This window comes from Lactuca sativa, chromosome 1 (genome assembly GCF_002870075.4).
Source record: "Lactuca sativa cultivar Salinas chromosome 1, Lsat_Salinas_v11, whole genome shotgun sequence".
Classification (NCBI taxonomy): Eukaryota; Viridiplantae; Streptophyta; class Magnoliopsida; order Asterales; family Asteraceae; genus Lactuca; species Lactuca sativa.
In genome coordinates this window covers 31,767,344-31,778,985 of record NC_056623.2, presented here as the reverse complement: position 1 = coordinate 31,778,985, position 11,642 = coordinate 31,767,344, and the positions used below count along the sequence as shown (strand labels likewise).

The 11,642-nt window shown below is 34.6% G+C and overlaps 2 protein-coding genes and 1 pseudogene across 2 annotated transcripts; all 3 read right to left on the bottom strand.

Annotated features, from left to right (window-relative positions):
• Positions 1-2,434: 2,434 nt before the first annotated feature.
• Positions 2,435-3,935, bottom strand: LOC111913506 (uncharacterized). The gene is made up of 3 exons (XM_023909209.3): positions 3,668-3,935; positions 3,223-3,518; positions 2,435-3,130 (listed from the first exon to the last, which is right to left on the bottom strand). Exons 1-3 carry the CDS (start codon positions 3,767-3,769, stop codon positions 2,602-2,604), a joined length of 927 nt encoding a protein of 308 aa, XP_023764977.1. The 5' UTR covers positions 3,770-3,935; the 3' UTR covers positions 2,435-2,601.
• Positions 3,936-4,190: 255 nt separating this feature from the next.
• On the bottom strand, positions 4,191-6,039 carry LOC111913505 (uncharacterized). The gene is made up of 7 exons (XM_023909208.3): positions 5,637-6,039; positions 5,437-5,505; positions 5,210-5,329; positions 5,030-5,104; positions 4,801-4,935; positions 4,569-4,710; positions 4,191-4,457 (listed from the first exon to the last, which is right to left on the bottom strand). The coding sequence occupies exons 1-7, from the start codon at positions 5,937-5,939 to the stop codon at positions 4,297-4,299; spliced, it is 1,005 nt and encodes a 334-aa protein (XP_023764976.1). The 5' UTR covers positions 5,940-6,039; the 3' UTR covers positions 4,191-4,296.
• A 2,925-nt stretch (positions 6,040-8,964) lies between these two features.
• Positions 8,965-10,302, bottom strand: LOC111913593 (14-3-3 protein 9-like; annotated as a pseudogene).
• Positions 10,303-11,642: the final 1,340 nt, after the last annotated feature.

The window sequence follows — 11,642 nt, the reverse complement described above, 5'->3', positions numbered from 1 at the left end:
TTGGCCTTTGTTTGTTATTCTTGTATTATATATACTTGTAAACTCGTTTATATCCTTTGAGGTTAATTTAATAAAGTCTTATATGGTATCAGATTAGGTCAAGACTTTTCCTCTCTGCAATGACAAACGACGACTCCTCTTCCTCGTCGCCATCTTCTCTCCCTCTCAACATCATTCTTCATATGATTACTGTCAAACTTTCTCCTACAAACTACTTACTCTGGAGCAATAAAATGCTTCCCCTTCTTGCATATCAGAAGCTGTCCGGCCACATGGATGGCACGATTCTTCCTTCACCCAAGACAAAAGTCGTTGCAGATACTTCTTCTCCTAATCCTGACTATGAAACATGGTTGGAAGCAGATCGACGTGCCTACCTCGTTATCCAAGCCTCTTAGCGAGGCTACTATGGTTGAATCTCTCGGCTCCAAGACTGCCTTTAATGTTTGGCGATCTCTTGAAGTAGCATATCGCCATGATTTCCTAGAGTGTATGCTGTTAGAAAAATGGGATAATAATAGCCTTGGAAATTCTGAGAATTGTGATTTCACTATCAAATCAAAGTATTGGGTGGTACTCCCTAATCTTTGATTGGATAAGACTCAGAAGAGAAAAGAACAGAGAATGAGATATATGAATTTCATGGGTATTAGAAAAAACTGACCAAAATTGGTTAAATATCTCCTTTGTCTGAAAACTGTCATAAAATAGTTTGCCAACAGTAAAAAAACTGTCATAAATCTGGGTTTTCTATAATGATTAATACCAAGCCAAAAAACTGGTCAAATATTCTAAATTTGGATTTCTGATGCATTTTCGATCCCAGCCAGGGGCTCTACCCCTTGGACCCCGCCAGGGGCTGCCGCCCCTTGGACCCCGCTCCTAGGGGCGCTGCCCCGGACCCCCGTTCGTTCAGGGGCTTCGCCCCTAAATGACAGTCTACTTTTAATCTTAAGTAAATTTAAACAAGTGTGCACTCCACACCTTCCTTACTTGTTTAATATTTATTAAGATCACTTTTTGTCACACAAAGTAATCCCATTACACTTAAATCACATTAGTGAAACAAATCAACAACATATGCAAACCCTAAAGGATACCCTTCGACAACTTAAAAGGGGTTCCTCCACTGTTACCGAATTTGGTTCCAAATTCAAATCAATCTGTGACCAACTTGCTGCAATTGGTCACCCCATTGATGAATACTCAAAATTCGCCATTTTGGGAACCCTTTTAAGATATTGAGCATTCCTTACATTCTTCTTGTACATCTGTACATCGCTTTCTCTTTTCATGCCTGAACTTGAAAGTCGCATTGACAATCAACCATTTTTAGAAAATATGAGTATTTATATTTATAATTTGCCATTTTGAGAACCAACTTAAAATCTTCAAACATTCCTTACAATCTTCTAGTATATTCCTTTCTATTTTTCATATCTAAACTTGAAAGTGACATCGATGATTATCTCAAATTGGACGCCATGAGACCTAAGCATATGCTCGAAATATCAATTACACACAATAAACCTACACGATCATTGATCATCATGATATCCAGAAAAACCATATTGATTATTAAACTACCATATTTTCCCCATGTTTCTAACATACTTGTCTATAAAATAATTTATACTAAATGAACAAGGTTAAAACATTTTATGCCGTACAAAAATTAATTATACATGCTAACACACCATGTTACGATGTTCTCTCATACACACATGAATGCATGCTTTGTTTTCAAATATGTATTAAAATACCATATGTCCAATAGGGGGTGGGGGTTCAAACAAAACAATTATGGAATCGAGCATGCAGGAACGAATAATATTTAATCGTATGTGATATATATATATATATATATATATATATATATATATATATATATATATATATATATATATATATATATATATATATATATATATATATATATATATATATATATATATAAAATAAAAAATTATAAAAGAATTAAAACAATTTTTAATTGCATAAAAAATATATTGTATTGATATTAATGTTACTTTATAAAGAATTAAATATTAAAATTTTAATATATTAAAAAAAATCCATAAATATAGCATTCCAAAATGAATTGTTAACATTCATTCTCACATTTTCAATTTCATAAATTTCTCGATCAATCCTAGTTCTGTCTAATCATACATTTGATTGTAAATTGTATTCACATTCATTCTTAACCCCGCTAGAAATGGATAACCGTTTGTCTTGGTGACAATCCACCGCCACCACCACCAGCTCATCTTTCCACCTCCACCTTTCGATCACTATCGTTTTCTTAAATTTAAAACCTATAAAAAAATATATATAATTCTAAACACATTTTTTAATTTTTTAAAACCAAAAATGAAAAATAAATAAATTTTAACTAAACATTTTTTCTTAATTTTCTAATGAAAACTGAAAATAAAAAATTGAAAACTTATTTCATTTGCCTGAAACGGTAACTAACATAAGCAAATATCAATGTACATAACTCTACAAACCATACAACACTTCCATTCATTCAAGAAATTGTTAAAAACTAAGAAAGAGATTGGGAAGAGAAAACCTATATTACGTACAAAAGATATATTAGTTTTTCTCTACAACCAACCCATTATGCAACCAATTTCTCATCATCGTAAAAGCTTCTTCTGCATCTGTATCATCTTCAACAGACGCTGGTCGATGAACAAATCCATGGCCTCTTCCTTTGAAAACCACGACCTTTGATCCCCCCACATTCTCCCTCTCGATCTCTTCCACCACCTTCACCGGACACAGCGGATCCTCATCCCCTGTTATATACAAAACCGGCACCTTCACTTTAGCAGCAACAGAAGGGTCGATTCTTGTGCCATAGAACGAGACTCCGAGGCCAAAACAACCCTCTTCATCTTCAGCCAGAACCTCAATTACCTTTCCGCCACCAAAACAAAACCCAACGATCCCAAGCTTCTTTGAGATTCCTGCAGCTACGAATTCTTCTACCATCCATTTGATCGAAGTTGTGATGTTTTTTGTAGCGATTTGGTTATGAGTTGCTCGCCATTCTTCATATGAGGATTTTGGGCGTTCTTTTCCCCATGGATCTCCGTTGAATAGGTCGGGTAGTAGAACGCTGCGTTATAACTTATAAGCATCAAAGCTTTCCATACAAGTACAACAATGGATTTGGAATATTATTTCCAAGGTAGAATTAGTAAAACATACTTGTAACCATTGCAGGCGATTCGATAGGCGAAATCTCTGGTACATGAATCTTCAAACCCAAAGACGTCAGACAATAGTAAAATACCAGTTCCATTGTTGTTCTTCACAGCGGAGAGAAGATAAGCAGGAACAGTATCGGATCCTTCACCTATGGAAACCTCAGCTCCATTCACCAGCTCACATGCCTCCTCATCGGTGCCTTCTTCGATCTGCACCTGACTGCAACACACCCGGCGATATGATTTTTTCCTAGACAAGGATCTCCGGCAACGATTTAAGCTTAGATTGCAGATTTTCTGGACAATAACTGAAGCTTTACGGTCAACATTCAAATTAAAATTGAAATATCTGCGATTTTTATAATTATGCTCTTCCCAATCCAAAACCACCGTCCACTTTTACAGAAGCAAATAAGAAGATTAAGAATGAGAAATCGGAGACTTACAGAGAAGGAAAGGCGCGGCGAGAAGCTTGGATTCGGAGCATTGAGAAGATACCTGGAGGTTGTTGCTGATGAAGCAATGATAATGGCGGAGGTTAACCCCATTTCTTGCTCTGGTCTCAATGTGGATTCTGTAATGTGGAAGATGATGGAAGATATCTGGAGAGAAAATGGGAATAATACAAAACAAATATCTGTTCAGAAAATTCTAGGCCTCAGACCTCATGAACATATCTTATTTTTATATAACAAAATAACAAATAATCATGTATTCAAACAACTAGTGAAAAATCGCAAATGATCATTATTTGTAAACAATTTTATACCACGTGTGCAAACAAACACTAATTGCGGACGTGTTTGTAACTTTTTAAATAAGTTTAGTCTTTTTGGTTTCAAGAAAGAGTTTAGCGACTTGTTTGCAAAAACAAAATGAAAAAATGTGATGGGTTTTAAATGGTTTTCTCAAATTTATATTGTGCATATTAATGAAACACATAATTCTACTATTTCTACAAGGTCAATATGAAAATGCAAACAAGCATTTTTATTAGTTGCATCATGATGAGCAATTTACAAATTCTGTATAACAAATTAGAAAATGCACAAGTTTAGTCCCTCTAGTTTTGTGTTTATTGCATGTTCAAGGACTGTATAGCAAGCTTGGCTGCAGTCATGGAGACTCTGTTCTTGACAAAACCCGTACAATTTTCAAGTCTTTGTAGTGTTTCTTTAACATCCATTGCTTTCAGCTTTTCTTCTTGCAACTTCAACATTTCTGATTGTGTAGATCCTGTCATAATTCATTAACAATTTTCATATTCAGTCACTGTGCTTTGAAAGATACACGTACACCCAGTTATAGCATCTTTCAATTAATCCAAATCATGAATTGACTTTATACCCGAAACATTTTGAAGTGCAGCAAAGGACACACGCTCAGCAAAAGATGGAATGAAAGCTTCTTCACAATCTATAGAAGGTTCTTTAAGAGCCCATTCTAAGGAGTTTGCTGTTTGTGTTTGCAATGGTTCATCTTTTGTAGCCTAATCATTAGCATAAGCAGAAAAATTAGTCATTTTTGTAATAATCTCAATGTATGACAGTTGTTTTTGACTTGCGACTTAATACAGAACCTTTAACTTTATTTCCAAACTATTCAAACTGTGAAGAGCTTCTTTCAGTTCTAGAACTTTAGAACTTATTTGACTTTCATTCTGTGGAACATTGTCTTGTAATGGTAATACAATGCCTTCTAAATAAGGATCCGCCTGCAGAATCACTAAAAGTTACCCCTTTGATTGAAGTAATTTTTAAACAATTAAAAGATTCTTATGAAGAATCGACACAATATTTCAACATTACCTTTGCAAATTTCAGAAGTGTGACTCGACCAATTCCTCTAATGGAGACCAAGGCCCCGACATCTAATTGTTCAACCTGTCACAAGTCATAACACTGAGAGGACAATGAGTTTGACCGAAAAAAAAAATAGTAAAAAATGTAAAGGAATTAAAGGAAATGTGATGATTAATGGAAGCTTACCTTCTCTATAGAAACCAAACAACCGTATCTAGCAGCAAATGATGCTTCTTTGGATGAGGAACTCACCACAATGGGATCCAACACGAAATGCACAAAAAGTTTCTTCTTTTTGAACAAACACTGAAATCAAAGAGTAAAAGCATATCACATCAACAATTTGAAGTAAAGAACTAAAGAGGGATAACACTTTTGCAGGATAGAACTATAAAAAGAAGCGAATTCAATACCTCATCCAACAACTTTAGGTATCTTGCTTCAAATAGGTGAAGTGTCTTTGCCTCAGATGGAACTAGCACCTGAAATACATAAGAAAAATGTCCGCATTTCAAATTAAGTATAAGCTTCAAACTTGAAATGAATTTGAGACCTTGAGTGTGGGGTTTACGATATGAACAATCATAGCGAAGTAACATAAGAAACGAGATACCTGATCAGAAGGAAAAGGGAGAAGCGGAAGCTCCAAGAAGGTCGCGTAGGCTACGATATTGCGTCGTAATTTCTTATTGGGGCGTCTGAGTAGTTGGGTTTTGGAATCTAGACGCCGGAGGGAATAATAATAAAGCAGATGAGAGGTTGTAATTGAGGCTGCTCCTCCTCCTCTTCTTGTTCCTACTGTGGGGAAGGAATTGAGAGTGATGTTGGACAAAAGAACGGAGGAACGAGAAACGGCAGCAATGGAAGTGGAAGTTGAATTTGTGGTGAAGGCATTGAGAGTGGTTCTGCAACTCATTTTTGACGACTGCAACAACAAATTTCGTGATTCGGGAAGGGGGATAGGGATTCTTCGGCCATGATTATGTGGAAACCTGTTACCCCACGTACCCGTGTCACGAATTTCATTTTGTTTAGGAGGCGTTTGGTTTTCAGGATGATTCTGATTATGTCACATTATTAACGTAAATAAGAATTAGAGTAAATTATAAGATTAATCTTTTGTCGGTGTCAAACTACACGTATAACCTTTAATTTCAAAAATTAATTTGGACCATCCTTACAACGTTTTTCTCTCACTAGGATCATCCCTGACGAACATAAACTAACTAATTTACCATTTTCATTTTTTTTGATATATTTTATTTATTTATTTGTTATTAATAATTTTCTTTTCTTAAAAAAAAGACCCACCACCGCAAACACTTATCCTTAACCTAGCCCCACCCAAAAACTCCAATCATTCATCGGTTCTTTTTCTTCACTTAGGTCGCCGGAGCTGGAGAGATACGGGGGGCCGGAGCCACCACCCTCGTCTCCACCACAGTCATCGTCGAAGCTACCAGGAGAGAAAATAGAAGATCATCGCTTCACTCACATGCGTACCACCCCCACATCATCGTCGTCACAACTTCGTTGTCGTCTCCACCTGCACAACGTTGGTCGTCTCCGAAAACGACTCAAACTTCTCAGATTTACATCAGCATTAATCGGATTATCTTCTCAGATTTACTCGAATATCTTCTTTGATTTGTAGGTCGGTGATCTTCTCTGTTTGACAATCGTTGCCACATCATTTGGGGTTTGCAGATCTACACTCCAAATAAAACTCTCTATTTTCCATTTGTAGATCTACATGGTGGTGCTTGCCAAAGGTGAAAGGGGGAAATTTAGATGGTAACAAGTGGTGGTTGTTGGAGCTGAGAAATAGGTGGTTGGTAGTACCTGCAGGTGGTCGAAGGTTGGTGTTGGTCGGAGGTAGGTGGTTGTTATAACACTTCATCTTCTCCCATGTTTGTTGGTTGGTGATAGTGGTGCCAGGAAAACGTATCTAGTGAATTAGAGAGAAAGAGATTATGAGAGGTGTATGGTTTTGTTGGGGTTGTTGGGTTTTTGGATTTACATATTTTCGGTGGGTAGCCGACCGACAAGTAGGTAGTCGAAGATGGTGGTGGCTAGCCAGCTGACAAGTGTGAATATGGTTCCTAAAACTTCAAAGGAGTGGGTGGCTTTGAGAGGGATGAGGAATAGATGGTGGACAGATTCTTTTTGTTTTTTTTAATAAATTGAAAAGAAAATTATAAATAAAATAAAAATGAAATGAAAATGGTAAAATAGTCATTTTATGTTCGCCAGGGATGGTCCAAGTGAGAAAAAGACATTACAGGGACGGTCCGAGTTAATTTTTGAAATTAGGGACTAAACGTGCATTTTGACACTTAGCGGAGGGGAACGAATCGTGTAATTTACTCTAAGAATTAAGAATACAATAACTTCAAACAAAAATAATATATTTTATTTGGATAATCATAAAAATATCATCAAAATATAAAAAATGTTTGTAAACATGTATAAGTGTCTTTTCAAAAATGAAATACTAAAACATTTATATCAAACATACGACCTGACAGTTCTAGACATGAACACACGAATTCGTGTATAACACGACATGACACAAATACACAATATGAATACATCTTGAAAAATGAGATAAAACTTATTTCTTTGTGTGTGTATCCGTGTCGTGTCAAATTCGTGTCTGACACATAAAAGAAACGACACGAATACACGAATTGTCAAGTCTAAACATAATTATTAGTTCAATTATTAGTTAATTTAGACTTCGAAACCGATTTGAACATTGTTAGGGTCAGTGGCATAACAATATTTTATTTTAGGTTAGGCCAAATAATATACAAAATATGAAAGAGTGACTCTGATTTTCGGGAACATTGTATTAACATGGGATGTCATTTACTGGATTATTGCAACTCATTAATTATAGGGGTAAATTTGATATTTTGTTTTGAGAGAGAATTAAATAGTAACTACATTTTAGGCAACTAACTGAAATTAATCAAAAAAATAAAGAGAAATTAAATAAAAAGTTAATACAAATTAAAATATAATATGACAATGGGAATCTTAGATTTCTCATGAAAAATAATTCGACATTTTTTTAAAGGAATATCAATAATAAATTCTTGAAGAATACTTTTACCCGAGTTTAAGAAGTAAGAGAGAGTAAGTTGAACATACCAACAAATCAAATATTCTTTTAGAATTTATGATAAATAATTTGTTAAACTTAACAACCAATCAAATATATTCTTTTAGAATTTAGGATAAATAATCGGTATAACATAACAACCAATCATATACTTCTTTAGAATTTATGATTAATAAATGGTTTAACATGTTTTATTTTGTATACAACTGAAAAATTCTTAAAGAACTAAAATGTTCTGGCTATAACACCACAAATATTTTATACAAATAAAGTAATTCTTGAAGAATATATAGTTTTCTAACTCTATAACACTATTCTTTTTATACTCCTGAAGAATACAATGTCTAATTTTTTTTTTTGTCTTTTCACTTTAATCATCGTCACAGACCACCACCTTAAACGACTGTAATTCTTGAAAAATTTGATCATTCTTGAAGAATATTTGAATAATATAATGTCTAAAACTTTTTGTGTTTCCACTATTTTTGATCGATATTGATTACCACCTGCATCGTGATCCTCTCATAACATATACCTACATTAAAACACACCATTCAGACTTTAACATCACAAACCACCACCTCCAGCCTCTCTGTAATTCTTTAAGAATCAAAATTCATTCTTTAATAACAACAATTCATTCTTTAATAATCAAAGTTAATTCACGGTAAAAAAGTTATGCTTATTTTTTAATATTGTAAAAAGAAAAATAAGTAAATATACATTGATGTTATATAGAAAAAATGTATTTTAGTCAATCCTAGCCGTATAGATGATGGAAAAACTATTTATTACTTGTTTGGTCAAAACCCAACTATGGTTCAAATAGTTGAACCATAACTTTATAACAAAAGACCGATAAATTTAAAGTATGTCCCAATCGAATAGGAAATGAAGGTGGCAATTCACCTTTTGTTGTAGTGGTAGCTACCTCATATAATTTCAATGAAATATCTGCAACATCTTTCTTGTCATTTCCAAACTTGAATTCTACTAAATATCCATAATAATCCCTTTTCCTACAAAAAGAATAGAGTCCCACTATAATGATGCAAAATTTTGAAATGGGTTGTACAAAATAATAAATTATGTATGTTTTGAACTTACATCTTGTAATAAAATACATCTCATCACCAAAACCACCATATGAATAAATGAGATTCTCATCATGACCTTCTTGATATCATTCAAATGATATTGAGTTATTGAGTTATGATTCCACTTATGTCGATACTCCTCTCCTGATATCTTTTGCATTTTGATCATTACCTCTTGATTCCTCTTTCTACTCTACTGATGACAAAATCCTCCATGAAGCTCTCCTAGCACGGATTACATTTTTATACCTAACTGTGTAGATTCCTTTATTCCATAATCAGTTTCCACACCTAACTTTGCAACTTTTATCATTTATTCTACCATCTCTATCAACATTAAATCGTAAAAGGGATAGTTAGAATCAACAACAACACTAAACTAGAAAAAAGAATATTAGTGAATCTAAGGAATGTCAAAAAAAATATTCAGATTAAAAGCTTGAAATGGAACAAATCTGTCAAACAAATGACTATCTACATAAAATGAAACATAACTAGTTAGATTAGGACCTTACTATGAAGATATCAAGTTCATAATCAAACTAACACCACAAAAATGGTCTAGCATTTCTAGCTCCATGGAATTTTTAAAAAGCAGCATACGCTAACACGTAGAAGTTGATATGTGCAATGGATAATCAAGTTATAAAACCCAAAGCATAATTTGGATTATTCAATTTAGATCCCAAAGCAAGTATCCAGTTTGCAACTATAATTACATGTTGCAATTTGTATGTACTAATAAACTAAACTATACTAAGGACTAGCAAGTAGAGAGAATAAGATCAATTTTGAGTCATTTGTATCTCTTTCTCTCAGTAAATTCCATTTCAGCAACAAGTGTGATATGAAACAATTATAAAACCAAAAAAAATAATAAAATCACATGAATGTGAACATAAATCGGATAATCCTTTCTCCAATTATGATGAGTAGTGAAGTATAAATAAAATAGAAAGATCAAAGAAAAAGAATTTTGACTGACCATCATATCATTCGCCTTGCTCAATTAGCTTAACACTGTAGAAAGAGATCTCGGGTTTTGAAGTAGCCATGGAGATCGATCTATGAGATTTGATGAATATGATATAAGGATTCAAGGATTACTTTGTTGTTTGAGAGAGAGATAGAGAGGAAAGATCATATCGCTTTTTTTAAACAAGACAACAAATTATCAAAGAATAAGAAAGAGACATCATGATGGCCTTGTCTGTGATACAGTCTTCGTCGGAGAAGAAAGGGTACGATGAAGAGGAAAAATAAATGATAGTGAAATAGGATACCTGTGGTGGTCCGACAATGGTTTTGTGCATATGTGGAGACGGCAAGTCGATGACAGGAGATGACATTCTTCATCATTTACTTCTTATATGTGAATCCTATTTTATCCCAAAAAAACCCTCCCAAAATTAGGTCAATATATAGTGAAACATCCCAAAAATACAGTCCAAAAATTTCGTTTTAAACCATTAAATAAACCATAATTGTTGTTTGATAAATAAAATTGTAAGTCGTGATAATCTCAAAAACATCTATTAAAACCAGTATCAATGTTTCCAAATCACATATAAAAATATCATAGTAAAAGTCCCAATCTAAGAGATGTGGTGTGTGTCATGCGATCATCGCGATCCCCTTCCTTTGCTAGGTGAAGTACCTGAAACCAAAACTGAAAACCGTAAGCACAAAGCTTAGTGAGCTCCCTAAACTACCACATACTATACACATAACATATAACATAACTTTGGGACTTTGCCCAGGTGCATCGGGACGAACCCAGCATCGGGCTTACCCCGACATTAGACTGCATCTGGCATCGGGCTTGCCGCCACATACCTACAACATATCATATAACATAAACACAAAACATAATCGGACCGAATCCTAGAACACATCACACATAACATATAAGCTAACATACATCGGGTTTGCCCCGACATCGGACCGAAGCCCGGAAGACATAACACATAACGTATAAGCTAACATACATCGGGCTTGCCTCAACATCGGACCGAAACCCGAAACACATAACACATAACATATAAGCTAACATACATCGGGCTTGCCCCGACATCGGATCGAAGCCCGGAACACATAACACATAACATGCAAGAATCACAAAGACATCAAGCATACATAAACGCTTCTCGAGACCGCCCCGACATCGGACCGTAGCCCGGAACTACTAACATCTAAACGAGCCAACATTGGTGCCTTCGACCCATTCCTACAGGAGGAAAATTCACCTCGCAAAGCTGACTGCTAAAATCTCGAGTGAGGAATCTCTAACGGCTGCTCCAATGACTCATCGGGTATCAATTTCACAACAACACTTAATTAAAATCTGATAATCCTTCTTAGGGTAAAATGACCATTTTACCCCTGGTCAAAGTCA

What these genes read in the sequence shown, in the direction of transcription:
- LOC111913506 (XM_023909209.3), bottom strand. Translation starts at nt 3,769, where the DNA reads ATGGGGTTAACCTCCGCCATTATCATTGCTTCATCAGCAACAACCTCC. An exon ending in CGCCGCGCCTTTCCTTCTCT is followed by an intron (nt 3,519 to 3,667) that starts GTAAGTCTCCGA and finishes GTTATTGTCCAG; the next exon opens with AAAATCTGCAATCTAAGCTT. An exon ending in ATCGCCTGCAATGGTTACAA is followed by an intron (nt 3,131 to 3,222) that starts GTATGTTTTACT and finishes GTTATAACGCAG; the next exon opens with CGTTCTACTACCCGACCTAT.
- LOC111913505 (XM_023909208.3), bottom strand. Translation starts at nt 5,939, where the DNA reads ATGAGTTGCAGAACCACTCTCAATGCCTTCACCACAAATTCAACTTCC. An exon ending in CACTTCTGAAATTTGCAAAG is followed by an intron (nt 4,936 to 5,029) that starts GTAATGTTGAAA and finishes GTGATTCTGCAG; the next exon opens with GCGGATCCTTATTTAGAAGG. An exon ending in TGCACTTCAAAATGTTTCGG is followed by an intron (nt 4,458 to 4,568) that starts GTATAAAGTCAA and finishes GAATTATGACAG; the next exon opens with GATCTACACAATCAGAAATG.